Raw genomic sequence first — 19,664 nt, forward strand, 5'->3', positions numbered from 1 at the left:
CTGCTGAATTGTGATGACAATATAAATCAAAAAATGTAATCATGATTCATGCCATGTGCAGTCATTAAAACAAAAATAAAGTATAAAGTAATTAGACAATTATGATTATTTTAGCATACAAATAAGTACAATATGTTACAAAATGCAGGTCTCCGCCATTTACAGAATAGAAATGAAAAGTCTATTGCATTCTGCATTAAAGTCCATAGTTTATACGTTATCAGGTTGTTTTTATTTAGATGCTATTAATAAGTTTTATAAAGTAAAGCATTGGGCTGTATAGTAATCTATTCGTTCTGAATCTTATTGGGAGGATGTATTTTTAAAAATTTAACTCCATCTTTACTTTGGTGTGGTTGTAGCAAGAGGTGGGATTGAAGAATTTTCCAGTGAAGTCCAGACTGAGCTGTTACCACCTTCCAGCAGTACACAAATCCAGGTGTTTGTGTGACTGGTACGCGTTACTCTGGGATTAATTTCAGTGCTCTTTTCTGAACACCCTGGGGCCTGTCCTTTGTCAAGTCCAGCGTTCCAAATAGGCGCTGCGCCTCCAACAATGGGTCCTGAGTTACTGTTATACACAGTGAATGGGTCCTGAGTTAGTTATACACAGTGAATGGGTCCTGAGTTACTGTTATACACAGTGAATGGGTCCTGAGTTACTGTTATACACAGTGAATGGGTCCTGAGTTAGTTATACACAGTGAATGGGTCCTGAGTTACTGTTATACACAGTGAATGGGTCCTGAGTTACTGTTATACACAGTGAATGGGTCCTGAGTTAGTTATATACAGTGAATGGGTCCTGAGATACTGTTATACACAGTGAATGGGTCCTGAGTTACTGTTATACACAGTGAATGGGTCCTGAGTTAGTTATACACAGTGAATGGGTCCTGAATACTGTTATACACAGTGAATGGGTCCTGAGTTAGTTATACACAGTAAATGGGTCCTGAGTTACTGTTATACACAGTGAATGGGTCCTGAGTTACTGTTATACACAGTGAATGGGTCCTGAGTTAGTTATACACAGTGAATGGGTCCTGAGTTACTGTTATACACAGTGAATGGGTCCTGAGTTAGTTATACACAGTGAATGGGTCCTGAGTTACTGTTATACACAGTGAATGGGTCCTGAGTTAGTTATACACAGTGAATGGGTCCTGAGTTACTGTTATACACAGTGAATGGGTCCTGAGTTACTGTTATACACAGTGAATGGGTCCTGAGTTAGTTATACACAGTGAATGGGTCCTGAGTTACTGTTATACACAGTGAATGGGTCCTGAGTTACTGTTATACACAGTGAGTGGGTCCTGAGCTACTGTAATACACAGTGAATGGGTCCTGTGTTACTGTTATACACAGTGAATGGGTCCTGAGTTAGTTATACACAGTGAATGGGTCCTGAGTTAGTTATACACAGTGAATGGGTCCTGAGTTACTGTTATACACAGTGAATGGGTCCTGAGTTACTGTTATACACAGTGAGTGGGTCCTGAGCTACTGTAATACACAGTGAATGGGTCCTGTGTTACTGTTATACACAGTGAATGGGTCCTGAGTTAGTTATACACAGTGAATGGGTCCAGAGTTAGTTATACACAGTGAATGGGTCCTGAGTTACTGTTATACACAGTGAATGGGTCCTGAGTTACTGTTATACACAGTGAATGGGTCCTGAGTTACTGTTATATACAGTGAATGGGTCCTGAGTTAGTTATACACAGTGAATGGGTCCTGAGTTACTGTTATACACAGTGAATGGGTCCTGAGTTACTGTTATACACAGTGAATGGGTCCTGAGTTAGTTATACACAGTGAATGGGTCCTGAGTTAGTTATACACAGTGAATGGGTCCTGAGTTAGTGTTATACACAGTGAATGGGTCCTGAGTTAGTTATACACAGTGAATGGGTCCTGAGTTACTGTTATACACAGTGAATGGGTCCTGAGTTACTGTTATACACAGTGAATGGGTCCTGAGTTAGTTATACACGGTGAATGGGTCCTGAGTTACTGTTATACACAGTGAATGGGTCCTGAGTTACTGTTATACACAGTGAATGGGTCCTGAGTTAGTTATACACAGTGAATGGGTCCTGAGTTACTGTTATACACAGTGAATGGGTCCTGAGTTACTGTTATACACAGTGAATGGGTCCTGTGTTACTGTTATACACAGTGAATGGGTCCTGAGTTAGTTATACACAGTGAATGGGTCCAGAGTTAGTTATACACAGTGAATGGGTCCTGAGTTACTGTTATACACAGTGAATGGGTCCTGAGTTACTGTTATATACAGTGAATGGGTCCTGAGTTAGTTATACACAGTGACTGGGTCCTGAGTTACTGTTATACACAGTGAATGGGTCCTGAGTTACTGTTATACACAGTGAATGGGTCCTGAGTTAGTTATACACAGTGAATGGGTCCTGAGTTAGTTATACACAGTGAATGGGTCCTGAGTTAGTGTTATACACAGTGAATGGGTCCTGAGTTAGTTATACACAGTGAATGGGTCCTGAGTTACTGTTATACACAGTGAATGGGTCCTGAGTTAGTGTTATACACAGTGAATGGGTCCTGAGTTACTGTTATACACAGTGAATGGGTCCTGAGTTAGTTATACACAGTGAATGGGTCCTGAGTTAGTTATACACAGTGAATGGGTCCTGAGTTAGTGTTATACACAGTGAATGGGTCCTGAGTTAGTTATACACAGTGAATGGGTCCTGAGTTACTGTTATACACAGTGAATGGGTCCTGAGTTAGTGTTATACACAGTGAATGGGTCCTGAGTTAGTTATACACAGTGAATGGGTCCTGAGTTACTGTTATACACAGTGAATGGGTCCTGAGTTACTGTTATACACAGTGAATGGGTCCTGAGTTAGTTATACACAGTGAATGGGTCCTGAGTTAGTGTTATACACAGTGAATGGGTCCTGAGTTAGTTATACACAGTGAATGGGTCCTGAGTTAGTTATACACAGTGAATGGGTCCTGAGTTACTGTTATACACAGTGAATGGGTCCGTTTGATATATGTTGGGATGCTTGAGAAGAATTTTCATTTGCTCGCGTGCATATCTTAGTCACCTCACTGGAGATCACGTTCTGAATGTTCATTCCTATTAGTTGAATGTGCTTGTTGCACAATCTCGCCGTTGTCTAAATTAGAGAGCGGGGTGTACATGAATCTAATTCCAAAGCATTTGTATTTTTCAGGGTTCTGTCTCACCTGATTCGCTGTTGCCCCTTCACTCAATGACATGATCGCCCCTGGCACGTAAACTGTGTCGTCTTGATTATGACACTTCAAGAGGGTCAGATCACTCCCATCCCTTTGTGGCGATGATCAGGCATGGCGATATCGAGCCAGGAGTTAAAAAGAAATGAAAATGGACAGAATGACTAGTTGTGAGATTTTATGCCTGTAACAATGCTCTGGTTATCTGTAATTGCAAAGTCACACGCTACCGTTAACAGTCACTGTGAGCTGAGAAACCCATTCTTATATTGTCGGTGCAGGAGAGCGAACATCAAGCAATGTTAAAGCAGATAGCTCTGTCCCATAGGTTCATGTGACCATCCCGCTCATTTGCAAGGAGAGGTCTTTGTGTGCGTGTTCAGGATGCTATTATTACCCTTTCAAAAACCATGCTGGCTCTGCCTGATTGCATTATGATTTTCAAAGGGTGGCACGATAGCACAGTGGTTAGCCATGATGCTTCACAGCTCCAGGATTTTGGCTCACGGTCGGTGCAGAGTCTGCACGTTCTCCCAGTGTCTGCGTGGGTTTCCTCCGGGTGCTCCGGCTTCCTCCCACAGTCCAAAGATGTGCAGGTTAGGTGGATTGGCCATGCTAAATTGCCCTTTGTGTCCAAAAAGGGTAAGTGGGGTTACTGGAATGGGGAGGAAATGAAATGAAAATCGCTTATTGTCACAAGTAGGCTTCAATGAAGTTACTGTGAAAAGCCCCTAGTCGCCACATTCCGGCGCCTGTCCGGGGAGGCTGGTACGGGAATCGAACCGTGCTGCTGGCCTGCTTGGTCTGCTTTTAAAGCCAGCGGTTTAGCCTGGTGAGCTAAACCAGCCCCTTTATTTAACGAGGTGTGGGTTCGGCTCGTTCTGGGGGCCGGTGCAGACTTGATGGGCCGAATGACCTTCTGCACTGTAAATTCTATGATTTTATGAAAATGTTCTGCTACTACTTTTTTTAAAATAAATTTTATTATTTTTTTTCCAATTAAGGGGCAATTTAGCGTGGCCAATTCACCGGCCCTGCACATCTTTGGGTTGTAGGGGTGAAACCCATGCAAACAAGGTGAGAATGTGCAAATTCCAGGCAGTAACCCAGGGCTGGGATCGAACCTGGGTCTTCAGCACCATAGGCAGCAGTGCTAACCACTGCACCACCTTGCCACCCACCTGCTACTACTTTGTTGATAAAGGATTCTAACATTTTCTCAATGGCAGATGTTGGACTAACTGGCCTACATTTTCCTGATTTCTGTCCCCCTCCTTACCTTGAATCAAGGTGTTCCATTTGTGATTTACTGGGTCCTCAGGTTAAATCACCACCAGTCAGCTCTCCCCCTCAAAGGGAAAGCAGCCTCTGGTCATCTGGGACTATGGAGACTTTACTTACATACATACTATTCGCTGGGACCATTTTAGAATCCAAGGAATTTTGGAAGATTGCAGCCAATGTATCCACTATCTCTACTGCCTATTTTTGAAAAATCCCAGGATGTAGGCCATCTGCTCTGAGGAACATGCCACAGGTTCCCAGTGATTTTATTTCTCTCGTGATATATGTTGCTTTAAGTTCCTCCCTTCCTGCTCCGGATCTGATTAACATGGTCTTTGAGGAATTTGATGAGAGCTTGTACAGGTCGGAGCCACCCGGGGGAGACCGGGAGATGCTGGAATTTCTAGAAGGGTTGGAGTACCCGAGGCTAGGGGAGGGGGACAGTGCTACATTAGAAGGAGCAATAGGGGAGCAGGAGATAAAGGATGCGATTGGGAGGATGAAGTCGGGGAAGGTGACAGGGCCGGATGGGTTTCCGGTGGAATATTATAAAAATTCAAGAATAAGCTGGCACCCCTGATGATGGGGATGTTTGAAGAGGCGATAGGGAAGGGGGTATTGCCACAAACTTTGGGGCAGGCATCGATTTCACTGTTGCTAAAAAAAGATAAGGACCCCGCAGGGTGTGGGTCGTATAATCCCATATCACTTCTTAATGTGGACGCAAAGGTATTGGCGAAGGTACTGGCAGGTAGGCTGGAGGAGTGATCCCGAAGGTAATAGGTGAAGATCAGACGGGGTTTGTGAGAGGGAGGCAGCTCTTTTCAATCGTTAGAAGGGTATTGAACGTCGTTATGGCACCAGCAGAGGGGAAGGAAACAGAGGTGGTTGTGGCATTGGACGCTGAGAAGGCGTTTGACCAGGTAGAATGGGGGTACCTGATGGCAGTTCTGGAGCGGTTTGGGATTGGACCAAGATTTGGGGGCTCCGCAGCTACAAAATCTCTAGTTTGGTGGGGAGAGTGAAAGCTGACCTGGCGAGGTGGGATGGTCTCCCTCTGTCACTGGCGGGTCAGGTACAGGCGGTTAAAATGAACATGTTGCCGCGATTTCTGTTTATTTTTCAATGCCTGCCGATTTTCCTGCCAAGGCTTTTTTCAGAGAGATTGAGGGAAGGATTACTTCGTTCATATGGGGAGGGAAGGTGGCCAGAGTTAGAAAGGTGCTGCTACAGAGGGGAAGGCAGGCAGGGGGTTTGGGTCTTCCGAACCTGATGTATTATTACTGGGCGGCGAATGTGGAGAATGTGCGGAGCTGGGTCAGAGGGGTTGATTCCCAGTGGGTCAGAATGGAGGAGAGTTTGTGCAGGGGGTCGGAATTGAAAGCACTAGCAACAGCACTGCTCCCAATGGCCAAGGGGAAATACTCAGGGAGTCCGGCAATAATAGCTTCATTGAGAATTTAGATGTGGAGATGCCGGCGTTGGACTGGGGTAAGCACAGTAAGAAGGATACCTCTTCATTCACCTGAGGAAGGAGCAGTGCTCCGAAAGCTAGTGTTTGAAACAAACATGTTGGACTTTAACCTGGTGGTGTAAGACTTCTTACTGAGAATTTGGAGGCAGTTTCGCCAACGGGTTGGGGGCAGGGTCAAGGGAAATGCCGATTCGGGGAACCACAGATTTGAGCCAGGGAGGTGGGATGGAAATTTTCGGAAATGGGAGGAGAAGGGGATTAAGACACTAAAAGATTTGTTTCTTCGGGGTCGGTTTGCAGGATTGAAGAAGCTGGAAGCAAAGTATGGGCTGGAGCAGGGAGAAATGTTTAGATACATGCAGGTTTGAGATTTTGCCAGAAAGGACATACAGAGCTTCCCAGAGGAGCCGGCCTCCACATTGCTGGAGGAGGTGCTGACGACAGGGGGACTGGAGAAGGGGCAGTGTCGGCAGTTTACGGAGCTATTTTGGAAGAGGAGAAGGCACCACTGGAAGGGATCAAAGCAAAGTGGGAGGAAGAGTTGGGAGAGGATATGGAGATGGGGTTCTGGTGTGAGGTGCCTCCACCTCGTGAGCGAGGTTGGGGCTCATACAGCTGAAGGTGGTATACAGGGCACACCTCACGAGGGCGAGGATTAGCCGATTCTTTGAAGGAGTAGAAGATGTGTGCGAACATTGCGGGGGGGAACCCGCTAATCACGTTCATATGTTTTGGTCCTGTCCAAAGCTAGAGGATTACTGGAAGGAGGTTTTTAAGATAATTTTTAAAGTGGTGCACGTGAAACTGGACCCGGGTCCCCGGGAGGCCATATTCGGGGTGTCGGACCGGCCAGGGTGGAAGGCAGATGTTATAGCCTTCGCCTCGTTGATCGCCCGAAGGCAGATCCTGATAGGTTGAAGAGCAACCTCTCCACCCTGTGCCCTGGCGTGGCGGGGGGACCTGTTGGAATTCTTGACTCCTGAGAAGGTTAAGTTTGAACTGAGGGGAAGGATGGAGGGGTTCTACAATTCATGGGCATTATTCATTATGCACTTTCAAGAACTGGATAACATCGAACATTAGTTGGGGCGGGTGGATGGGAGGGATGGGGGAAGGGGGGATTGTGTGTGTTAATGGAGACTATGGGTGATCCCTAATTCCTTTTTGTCATTTGTTTGTGTGAACATGTGAGCTGATGTTTGGGGTTTGGTGGGAGGATGGGATCGTTGTTATTGATATGGGGATTGACATATTTGTTCCTGATTATTGTTTATTGTTGGTGGGTGTAAATTTGGGAAAAAATGTGAAGAAGGAGAATAAAAAATATTTTTTAAAAAGTTCCTCCCTTCCTTTTACCTCTTGGTTTTGTATTCTGCAGTTTGGAAATGGAGTGATCCATTAGAATAGGATTGTAATTCTTGGACACATTGTACACTTTGAATACAGTAAACTGAATAGTTCTTAATCTAAAGATTTTTCTTTCTCACTAAATGTGTAACAATTTCCTTCATGTTGATCACTCTCCTTAATGCCCCTTAAGACAACTACCAAAGCATGCTCCCACTTTCTGTTTTATTCCCATTAGTTAGAATCAGCTGTTCATCCCAATAATTTATGTGCAGTTAATTTACCTTTTAAGCTACTTTTAAACGAATTCTGTACAAAGTCCAATTGGCGTAGTTATGTCCATTTTCCATTTTACATTGTCCGATATTGACTATATCTCACTGGTCTGTCGTAAACATTCTTACAAAGAGGTTGGAATTAGCAAAATGACATCTCTGAAAATACAACAAATAACTCTTTAAACATGTGGTAAACATTTTTAATGCTCCAGTACAGATGTTGCCTACAATGCTGAAACTAAGGCAAACAAAAGGTATGCAAACCAGGACATATTTCTTGGCGTAGGCTAAAGGAAAATGTATGTAATAAGATATTTGTGAGAGTATGAATTGATTTGTTTGCCGTTTGATAATGAGCAATACTTTGTGGAAACAACCTCGTTTCTTTCATGCAATAAGAAAGTGTAGCTGAAAAAAAATTCAAGACTGAGTACACAAGCTGCTTCAAGCATTTCATGAATTTCAAATGATCCACCCACTTATACCCTACCTCGTTCATCAGTGTAACCATAATAATAGTCTTTTGTTTACATGCCAAATTTACAAATCAAAATACATGTTGTTGGTAACAGAACATTATGTCAGGCCATTTGTTTTGCATTTATGGAAGCACTTACTTTTAGGCAAGAACATAAGAAATAAGAGCAGGAGTCGGCAATTAATAATAATTTAATTATTATCACAAGTTGGCTTACATTAACACTACAATGTACTGTGAAATCTCCTAGTCGCCACACCCCGGCGCCTGCTTCAGTACACTGAGGGAGAATTCAGAATGTCCAATTCACCTAACAAGCACGTCTTTCGGGGCGTCTGGAAGGAAACCTGATAGAGTTTTATAAGATGATCAGGGGAATAGATAGAGTAGACAGTCAGAGACTTTTTCCCCGGGTGGAACAAACCATTACAAGGGAACATAAATTTAAGGTGAATGGTGGAAGATATAGGGGGGATGTCAGAGGTAGGTTCTTTACCCAGAGAGTAGTGGGGGCATGGAATGCACTGCCTGTGGAAGTAGTTGAGTCGGAAACATTAGGGACCTTCAAGCGGCTATTGGATTATGGTAGAATAATGGAGTGTAGATTAATTTGTTCTTAACGGCAGCACGGTAGCATTGTGGATAGCACAATTGCTTCACAGCTCCAGAGTCCCAGGTTCGATTCCGGCTTGGGTCACTGTCTGTGCGGAGTCTGCACATCCTCCCCGTGTGTGCGTGGGTTTCTTCCGGGTGCTCCGGTTTCCAACCACAGTCCAAAGATGTGCAGGTTAGGTGGATTGGCCATGATAAATTGCCCTTAGTGTCCAAAATTACACTTAGTGTTGGGTGGGGCTACTGGGTTATGGGGATAGGGTGGAGGTGTTGACCTCGGGTAGGGTGCTCTTTCCAAGAGCCGGTGCAGACTCGATGGGCCGAATGGCCTCCTAATGCACTGTAAATTCTATGGGAATCTATGATTAATCTAGGACAAAGGTTCAGCACAACATCGTGGGCCGAAGGACCTGTTCTGTGCTGTATTTTTCTATGTTCTATGTAAACCGGAGCACCCGGAGGAAACCCACGTAGACACGGAGAGAACGTGCAGGCTCCGCACAGACAGTGACCCAAGTCGGGAATCAAACCCGGGACCCTGGCACTGTGAAGCAACATTGCTAACCATTGTGCTACCGTGCCGCCCATATCAGTCCCTCAGGCCTGCGCCGACAGTCAACATGACCATGGCTGATCTCAGCTCAGCCTCATCCCCACCTTCCTGCCTGCTCTCCATAACCCCTCACCCTGCTAATAATTAAATCCTACTATTAATTAAAAACTTATTCATCTCCTCAAAGTTGTTTAGGGTTCCGGCGTCCATGGCACTCTGGGAGAGAATTACACAGATTCATGGGTGAAATAACTCTTCCTCATTTCTGTTTTAAATCTGTCACCCTTTAGCCTAAAACTATGGCATCCAACAAGGGGAAACACCCACCCTACATCTACCCTATCAATCCCCTTTAACATTTATATATCTCAATTAGATCTCTTATTCTTCTAAACTCACAGCGAGTATAGGCCCAAACTACTCTATCTGTCTTCATAAGAAAATTCCTTCATCCCGGGAATAAATCTAGTGAACCATCTCTGACCATCTCTAATGCATGTACATCCTTCCTCAAGTAAGGGGACAAAACTGTGCGCAGTACTCCAGATGCGATCTCAACAATGCCCTGTACAGATGCAACAGCAGTCCCTTTATACTCCAATTCCATTCGCAATGAAGCCAAAATTTCATTTTTCTTATTACCTGATGCACCTGCATACTAACCTTCTGCGATTCATGCATGAGTACACCCAGATCCCTCTACACCGAAGCATTTTGAAGTTTCTTTCCATTTATATAAGTTGTCTTTTTATTCCTCCAACCAAAATGCATAACTTCACACTTATCAACGTTAAATTCCATCTGCCAAATTTTGGTACACTCACCTCACCTATCTATATCTGTTTGTAAATGTCTTATTTCCTCATTGCAACTTGTTTTCCCACCTGTTTTACCGTCAGCTGTAAATTTTGTACAGTGCCTTCTAGTCACGTATCCAAGTCATTAATATAGATTATAAATAGTTGGGGTCCGAGGATGAAACCATCTGGCACACCACTTGCCAACAAGAAAAAGACCCATGATGCCCACTCTCTGCTTTCTGTCAGTTAGCCAATCCTCTATTCAAGCTATATATTACCCCCAACCCCGTGAGATCTTACCTTGTCTATTAACCTTTTGTGTGGCACCTTAACAAGTCTTCTGGAAGTTCAGATATACTACATCTACTGGACCCCCCATTATCCACTTTGCTTGTTACATCTTCGAAGAACTGTAGCAAAATGGTCAAACATGATTTACCCTTCATAAAACCATGCTGACTCTGATGGATTGCGCTATGACTTTCCAAATGTCCCACTACTACTTCCTTAATAATGGATTCCAACAATTCCCCAAATACAGACATTAAACTAACAATCTATAATTTCTTACATTAGCCTTTTTCCAATTCACTTGAACCTTTCCAGAATCCAGGGAATCTTAGAATATTATGACCAGTGCCTCCACTATCTCTGCTGCCACCTCCTTTAAGACCCTAGGATGTAGGTCATCAGGCCCTGGGGACTTGTCTGTCTTTAATCCGTTAATTGCTCAGTACTTTTCCACAGTGATCACAATTGTTTTAAGTTCCTCCTTTTCAACAACTTCTGCATTACCTGTTACTATTGGGGTGATTCCAGTATCCTCACTGTGAAAACCAAGCCAAAATATTGATTTAGTGTCTCTGCCATTTCTGTGCTCGCCAGTCTCGTCTTTTATACTTATAGAATGTTTTGCTATCCGTTTTTATATTTTATGTTAGATTTCTTGCTTTATTTTTTATTACTTTCTTAGTAACCTTTTTTTTGGCCATTAAAAGTTTCCAATCCTCCAGCCTGCTATGAACTTTCAAAATGGTATGCCTTCGTTTTTGCCTTTATGTTGGCTTTTACCTTCTTGCTTAGCCACAGAAGCATTTACCTCCTCTTACAATCTTTCTTCCTTTCTGGAATATATTTTAGTTGGGAGGAGTTGAATATCTCCCTAATTGTCTGCCACTGTTCATCAACTGTCCTACCTTTTAGTCTTCCATCCAGTCCACTAGGGTCAAATCTGTGCTCATGCCTACGTAAGTACCTTGGTTTAGCACCAGAACTCAGGTTTATTGCCCTCAAACTGAAATTCAAGCATGCAATGATCACTCTTCCCTAGAGGATCCTTTACTACAAGATCATTAATTAATTCCATTTCATTACACAATACAAAATCCAAACTAGCCTGCTCCCTGGTTGGTTTGACGACATTTTGTTCCAAGAAACTCTATGAACTCTCCCTTGAGGCTACCCTTGCCAATTTGATTAATCCAGTCTAAATGCACATTAAAATCACCCGTGATTATTGTCGTTCCTTTTTTTACAAGCCCACTGTATTTCCTACTTTACAATGTGTCCTACTCTGGGACCACTATAAGAGGACATATAGATTACTCCCACCATGGATTTGGGTTTATTGTCACGTGTATCGAGGTACAGTGAAAAGTATCATTCTGCGTACAGTCCAGACAGATTGTTCCATGTATGAATAAACGTAGGACATATGATAGATAGACAATAGACATAGACATAGGGTGAAGACATGGAGTGTAGTCCTATTCAGTGGAGAAGATGCATGGAGAGATCAGTTCAGTCCATAAGAGGGCCATTCAGGAGTTTGGTAACAATGGGGAAGAAGCTGTTTTTGAATGTTCGTGTTCTCAGACTTTTGTATCTCCTGCCTGATGGACGAGGTTGGAATAGAGAATAACCCAAGTGGGAGGAGTCTTTGATTATGCTGCCCGCTTCCTCAAGGCAGCGGAAGGTGTAGACAGAGCCAATGGATGGGAGGTGGTTTTGCATGATGCACTGGGCGGTGTTCATGACTCGCTGTAGTTTCTTGCAGTCTTGGGCCGAGCAGTTCCCGTACCAGGCTGTGATGCAGCTAGATAGCATGCTTTTTATGGTACATCTGTAAAAATTGGTAAGAGTCAATGTGGACATGCCAAATGTTTCCTGAGGAAGTATAGGCACTGTTGTGCTTTCTTGGTCGTAGCGTCGATATGGGTGGGTCAGGACAGATTGTTCGTGATGTGCACACAAGGAATTTGAAGCTGTCAACCATCTCCACCTCAGCACCATTGATGCAGACAGGGGCGATACTTTGCTTCCTGAAGTCTATCATCAACTCCTTAGTTTTTTTCTGATGTTGAGGGAGAGATTGTTGTTACACCATACCACTAGGTTCTCTATCTTCCTCCTGTACTCTGACTCATTGTTGTTCAAGATCCGACCCACTACGGTCATGTCATCAGCAAATTTGTAAGTGGAGATGGAGCCAAATTTTGCCCCACAGTCCTGTGTGTGTATGGGGAGTATATAGCTTTGCGGGGCCCCAGTCTTGAGGACTATAGTGGAACTGTTATTATTTTTGCTTACTGATTGTTGACTATGGGTCAGGAAGTCGAGGATTCTTTCCCTTTCTATTTTTTATTTCTACCCAGACTGATTCCACGTCTTTATCTCTAGTGCCAATATCATTTCTCACAACAACACTCGTCCCTTCCTTTACCAGCAAAGCTACACTATCTACTTTTCCTTTCTGTCTATTCTCACTCATTCAACTCATTCAACTCCCAGACCCGGTCACCTTGTAACCTGTACTGCTCCTGTAATATCGTTATTGTAAATAAATATTGGTGTGGTGACGGAACTTCTGCCTCCCGTGGATTACCACAGTGGCGACGAGGTAAACTACAAATTTTGCGGAGACCAGCTGCCGCACTCGGAGGGTAAGCCTTGCCATTTTAAAAATGCCGTTTTTTGGGAGGTTAGAGGCATTCGACCCGGCTATTGAGGACAAACTGGAGACAGAGGGTAGTAATCCACAGATTATTACCTTGTGGTTCCGCCTTTTAATTTAGCACGTTTATATTCTGTCCGCATTCTACCTAAATCGTTGGTACCTTAATGGACCACAACTGGATCTTTCCCCTCCCACTCCCAAGTTCCTTTGCAGCCCGGATGAGATATCCTTAGCCCTGGCATCAGGTAGGCAATACAGCCAACGGGACTCTGACTCCTGGCTACAGAGAACAGTGTCTACTCACCGAACTATACCATGTCCGACTACGACTATATTGCTCTTTTCTCCCCCCAATTGAATGACTACCTGTACCATGGTGCTATGATCAGTTTGCTCAGCCTCCCTACAGTCCCTGCTCTTCTCCACACAGGGAGCAAGACTCTCGAACCTGTTGACCAAGGGGAGGGGCTGAGGCTCCTGCAGTGCTACCTCCTGGATCCCTCTACCTACCTCACTCATAGTGTTACGGCACGCTGGCTATTGTGTGGTTGATTCCAGCCCCACAGACCCTGGAGATCCAACACGTGAATTAACCAATAATTCATATCAAATTTGCAGACCCTTTGGCCCTTGATCGCACAATACGTTATAGCCACCAGGTTTGTAAGTTGAACACAAATAATGTTTATTAAAACAGAAATAAAGATGAAAACTGCAGTGGTTAGAATGGAACACAGCAAGCAAACCTACAATCCCCCTTTTGACCATCCCACCCTCTACCCCCCCACCCCCCCTCCGCCCCCAACACAAACAGAGAGGGAGGGAGGGGAAGTGTAAAATAATAGTGATTAAGATGAAAAAAGATAGATGAGAGTCCTTGCTTCTGATGTTGAAGTCTTTGCAGCAGGTTGTCCTCCCAAGATGCTGAGTGACTAAAGCTACTGGTGTAGTGTGATGATCTTCTTGCAGAAGCATTCAGTCAGTACTCCCAGACAATAGGGTTTCAAAGAACAAAGCAGCACAGGAACAGGCTCTTCGGCCCTCCAAGCCGGTACCGGTCACGATACCAACCTTTGCCAAAATCCTCAGCACTTCCTTTTGCCGTATCCCTCTATACCCATTCTATCCATGTGTTTGTCAAGATGCCTTTTGAACGCCGTTAATGTATCTGCTTTCACAACTTCCCCTGGCAGCGCATTCCAGGCACTCACCACTCTGTGTAAAAGACCTGCCTCGTACATCTCTAAACTTTGCTCCACGGACCTTAGACCTATCTCCCCTGGTGACTGCCCCCTCCACCCTGGGAAAGAGTGCCTGCCTATCCACTCTATTCATGCCCATCATAATCTTGTAGACATCTATCAGGTCACCCCTCAACCTCAGTCTTTATCATGAAAACAGTCCGAGTCTATTCAGCCTCGCCACATAGCTAACACCCTCCAGACCAGGCAACATCCTGGTAAACCTCCTAATAATAATAGTAATAATCGCTTATGGTCACAAGTAGGCTTCAATGAAGTTACTGTGAAAAGCCCCTAGTCGCCACATTCCGGCACCTGTTCGGGGAGGCCAGTGCGGGAATTGAACCCGTGCTGCTGGCATTGTTCTGCATTACAAGCCAGTTGTTTAGCCCTCTGTGCTGGAGCAGAGAAGACTGAGGGGTGACCTAATCGAGGTGTACAAGATTATGAGGGGCATGGACAGGGTGGATAGGGAGCAGCTGTTCCCCTTAATTGAAGGGTCAGTTACATGGCGACACAAGTTCAAGGTGACAGGCAGGAGGTTGAGGCGATAGTTGAGGTTAAACCTTTTTACCCAGAGGGTGGTGAAGGTCTGGAATACACTGCCTGGGAGGGTGGTAGAGACTGGTTGCCTCACATCCTTTAAAAAATACCTGGATGAGCAATTGGCATGTCTTAATATTTGAGGCTATGGGCCAAGTGGTGCCAAATGGGATTAGGTGGGCAAATCCAGTATCTGTCGTGTGTTGGTGCAGACTCGATGGGCTGACAGGCCTCTTCTGCACTGTATTATTCCGTGATATTACACGGGCGTGTTCACTCCATATTGCAGGACTGTTACTGCTTATATCCCAGCCTTCTGGCCTTGGTGTCTTCATGTCCCCACTGCTACTCACTTTTCACCTGCTCTTCTAGGTGCTGCTCACTGCCTCCAGGCCCTCTTTTCACCTTCCAAGCTGAAAGTACTCTTTCCCTTTCAGACACTCACAGTACTTTGTCTCCATATCCGCTCTCTGTGCACTCCACACCCTCTCTGTTTTGGGCTTTCCCCAAAGGTAACTTGAATTTGATTTCTCCTTTGGTTGAATTCTTTGGAAAAAAAATAATAAATTGTGCCTTTATCGATTTTATCGAATTTTAGAGAGGATTGGACTTTTATACTGTACAATGAAATAGTATAAATACGTTGGAATTCATCGAAATGTAGTAATTTGTATAAATCACTTGGTCTTGTCAAATAACTAGAAATCTGTAGTAACAGGAAATGGACAGCAATGTGATTTTAGCTATGATGGTTGGGAGTACTGATTAGTCAATCATATATCTATGATTCTGAATTAATTGTGGAGTTAAAATCTAACGTTGCATCGTCATTTTCCTTTTTTTCAACATTATCCTTCTAATGAAGGCAGTATCTCATACTGGAGTACAGCTCCACCGGTCACCCTCCAGTTGCTGCCCAAATGTCATTCTTCCACTTGGTCAGCTACTCAAACAGGGAAGGCATGAGATCACTCCAGATGTTGTTCAATTTCACGTGCACACATGCAGACACATTAGTTTACTAGTCACTCGGAAGCTGCCAGGAACGAGAACCTCATTTACTCCACATCTCAGTGTATTGAGGTCAAGGAAGGAGAAACGTTATCCCACCATCCCTCCCCATCCATAACAATTGCTAGCTCAACAGTCGGTTAACAGCAAAACTTCTGGTGGCTGTTCTGTTGATGTTTCTTTCACCTACCTCTAATGTTAGTCTGTTGGAGAGTGCTCCATCTAGAGGTCATCATTTATAATCACCAGGAGCATATATCACGGCCCGACACACATTGGCAGATGAAGTTAATATGTTTTGAGCATATAGGATTGGAGTTCAATGATTTAAAGCTGAACCAGCTGGCTGTTTTCAGTTGTTCATGTACTGCTGATTGCTAGGTAGCAAGAGGAAACAAAGATCATTAATTACTTCAGAATTTTGCTAATTTATGTAGATTATCAGAAAATGGGGATTATTACATAATGAAGGAATCCATTCTTGCATGTAGCAATACCTGGACATTCACAAAGGCCCACCTTCTCAACCTTGCCCCTCGCCTGAGGTGTGGTGATCCCCAGGTTAAATCACCACCAGTCAGCTCTCCCCCTTCAAAGGGAATGAATTGATTACTGACCAGTTCATCTCCTCTGCTATTGGTACCTTGAAGAGGCACTGTGGACCCTTAAAAGGACGTGGGTTAACCAGCCGTTTGCTTGGTATCATCTCACAGTCCCTACTGCCTTGACCAACTGATGCCATTCTATCATGTGTATGTTTTTATTCAAAGCAGCCATTTTTCTGGGAAATATTTGCCTACAGGTACTGGGGTAGATCCCTGCCTGCTGGCTCCGCCCACTAGGCAGAGTATAAATATGTGCTCCCGTTACAGCAGCCATTTCGTCACCTGCTGTCGGAGGCCACACATCTCAGTGTAATAAAGCCTCGATTACATCCTACTCTCGTCTTTGCGTAATTGATAGTCTATCAGTACATCTCCTCTAAACCTTGCCCCCTAGTAATTGACCCCTCTACTCTGGGGAAAAAGTCTCTGACTATCCATTCTGCCTATGCCCCTCATAATTTTGTAGACCTCTATCTGGTCGCCCCTCAACCTCCTTCGTTCCTCCTTTGGTGGGCCGAAGGGCTTGTTCCAGTGCTGTACTTTTCTTTGTTGTTTGTTCTATTATTATATAGTTAAGTCCAGCTCTCAAACTGGGTGCAAAGTTCTACCATGTTATGGTCACTGTTTCCTCGGGGATCATTCACTCTGAAATTATTAAACCTGCCTCAGTACACAGTACTGATCGAAAATATACTGGTTGGATACACAATTGTTTTAGGAAACTGTTGTGAAACGCTGTATGAATTTTCCCCCTGAATATTTAGTTCCCAGCTTTGATCTCACAGTGACTGATTCTCTTTTATCTATTCCTCAAAAACAACTTCAAGAGGTTTGTGAGGAGCCCCACAGCAAACTCTGGGCTGGTGTCCAGTGGCTGAGAGGCTAACAGGTCCCATGGGGGCGGGACTGGGCGCAGCATGATGACGTTTCCCGGCGCAGGGCGATGACACGCTCGCATGCGCATTGGGAGTGTTGTTTGTTTTCATCCGGTGGCGCCGAGCGTTCCGGACAAGGCCCGAAGCCGGGGCCTCGCCTGCCGCCGCCGACCGGGGCCCGAAGACGGAGGGAGCGGGGATTCGGGCTGTGAGAGGCGCCCGGGCGGCCCAGTATGGACGACAGTAAAGTGAGTGTGCGGTCCGGAGCCCGGATAGCAGCGGCCTGAGCTCGGGGAGGCCGCCCCGGGCACCTTCCCTCTCCCTCCCGGACACCCCCCCTCCCCTCCCGGACACCCCCCCTCCCCTCCCGGACACCCCCCCTCCCCTCCCGGACACCCCCCCTCCCGGACACCTCCCCCCCCCCCCTCCCGGACACCTCCCCCCCCCCCTCCCGGACACCTCCCCCCCCCCCCTCCCGGACACCTCCCCCCCCCCCCCCTCCCGGACACCTCCCCCCCCCCCCTCCCGGACACCTCCCCCCCCCCCCCCCTCCCGGACACCTCCCCCCCCCCCCCTCCCGGACACCTCCCCCCCCCCCCTCCCGGACACCTCCCCCCCCCCCCCTCCCGGACACCTCCCCCCCCCCTCCCGGACACCTCCCCCCCCCCCCTCCCGGACACCTCCCCCCCCCCCCCCCCCCCCGGACACCTCCCCCCCCCCCCCCCCGGACACCTCCCCCCCCCCCCCCCCTCCCGGACACCTCCCCCCCCCCTCCCGGACACCTCCCCCCCCCCCTCCCGGACACCTCCCCCCCCCCTCCCGGACACCTCCCCCTCCCGGACACCTCCCCCCCCCTCCCGGACACCTCCCCCCCCCCCTCCCGGACACCTCCCCCCCCCCCTCCCGGACACCTCCCCCCCCCCTCCCGGACACCTCCCCCCCCCCTCCCGGACACCTCCCCCCCCCCCTCCCGGACACCTCCCCCCCCCCCTCCCGGACACCTCCCCCCCCCCCTCCCGGACACCTCCCCCCCCCCCTCCCGGACACCTCCCCCCCCCCCCTCCCGGACACCTCCCCCCCCCCCCTCCCGGACACCTCCCCCCCCCCCCTCCCGGACACCTCCCCCCCCCCCCTCCCGGACACCTCCCCCCCCTCCCGGACACCTCCCCCCCCCCCCTCCCGGACACCTCCCCCCCCCCCCTCCCGACACCTCCCCCCCCCCCCCTCCCGGACACCTCCCCCCCCCCCCCCCCTCCCGGACACCTCCCCCCCTCCCGGACACCGCCCCCCCCCCCCCTCCCGGACACCTCCCCCCCCCCCCCCTCCCGGACAACCTCCCCCCCCCCCCCCCTCCCGGACACCTCCCCCCCCCTCCCGGACACCTCCCCCCCCCCCTCCCGGACACCTCCCCCCCCCCCTCCCGGACAACCTCCCCCCCCCCCCCCCGGACACCTCCCCCCCCCCCCTCCCGGACACCTCCCCCCCCCCTCCCGGACACCTTCCCCCCCCCCCTCCCGGACACCTCCCCCCCCCCCCCCCCCCCTCCCGGACACCTCCCCCCCCCCCCCCTCCCGGACACCTCCCCCCCCCCCCCTCCCGGACACCTCCCCCCCCCCCTCCGGACACCTCCCCCCCCCCTCCCGGACACCTCCCCCCCCCCCCTCCCGGACACCTCCCCCCCCCCCCCCTCCCGGACACCTCCCCCCCCCCCCCCCCCCCCTCCCGGACACCTCCCCATCCCTCCCGGACACCTCCCCATCCCTCCCGGACACCTCCCCTCCCGGACACCTCCCCCCCCCCCCTCCCGGACACCTCCCCCCCCCCCCTCCCGGACACCTCCCCCCCCCCCCTCCCGGACACCTCCCCCCCCCCCTCCCGGACACCTTCTCCCCCCCCCCCCGACACCTTCTCCCCCCCCCCCCGACCCACCTTCCCCCCCCCCCACACCACCCCCCCCCCCCGACACCTTCCCCCCCGACACCTTCTCCCCCCCCCACACCTTCTCCCCCCCCCGACCCTTCTCCCCCCCCGACACCTCTCCCCCCCCCCCGACACCTTCTCCCCCCCCCCCTTCTCCCCCCCCCGACACCTTCTCCCCCCCCCCCCCCCCGACACCTTCCCCCCCCCCCCGACACCTTCTCCCCCCCCCCCCGACACCTTCTCCCCCCCCCCCCCCGACACCTTCTCCCCCCCCCCCCGACACCTCTCTCCCCCCCCCCCGACACCCTTCTCCCCCCCCCCACACCTTCTCCCCCCCCCCGACACCTTCTCCCCCCCCCCGACACCTTCCCCCCCCCCCCCCCGCACCTTCTCCCCCCCCCACACCTTCTCCCCCCCCCCCCGACACCTTCA

The 19,664-nt window shown here is 48.4% G+C and overlaps 2 protein-coding genes across 2 annotated transcripts in view; one reads left to right on the forward strand and one right to left on the reverse strand.

Moving 5' to 3' along the window:
- Nucleotides 1-16,673, reverse strand: part of dusp16 (dual specificity phosphatase 16) — a 183,660-nt gene extending 166,987 nt beyond the window's left edge. Inside the window, exons 1-4 of the mRNA XM_038780055.1 lie at nt 16,352-16,673; nt 16,023-16,209; nt 7,645-7,794; nt 3,247-3,349 (exon numbers count right to left, since the gene is read on the reverse strand). The gene's annotated coding sequence lies outside the window, so the exon portion shown is untranslated. The remainder of the gene's footprint in view (nt 1-3,246; nt 3,350-7,644; nt 7,795-16,022; nt 16,210-16,351) is intronic.
- A 707-nt stretch (nt 16,674-17,380) lies between these two features.
- crebl2 (cAMP responsive element binding protein-like 2) overlaps nt 17,381-19,664 on the forward strand; it is a 6,820-nt gene continuing 4,536 nt past the window's right edge. Inside the window, exon 1 of the mRNA XM_038781216.1 lies at nt 17,381-17,560. Within this exon, the coding sequence (XP_038637144.1) occupies nt 17,546-17,560 (15 nt within the window). The 5' untranslated portion in view covers nt 17,381-17,545. The remainder of the gene's footprint in view (nt 17,561-19,664) is intronic.

This window comes from Scyliorhinus canicula, chromosome 20, assembly GCF_902713615.1.
Source record: "Scyliorhinus canicula chromosome 20, sScyCan1.1, whole genome shotgun sequence".
Classification (NCBI taxonomy): domain Eukaryota; kingdom Metazoa; phylum Chordata; class Chondrichthyes; order Carcharhiniformes; family Scyliorhinidae; genus Scyliorhinus; species Scyliorhinus canicula.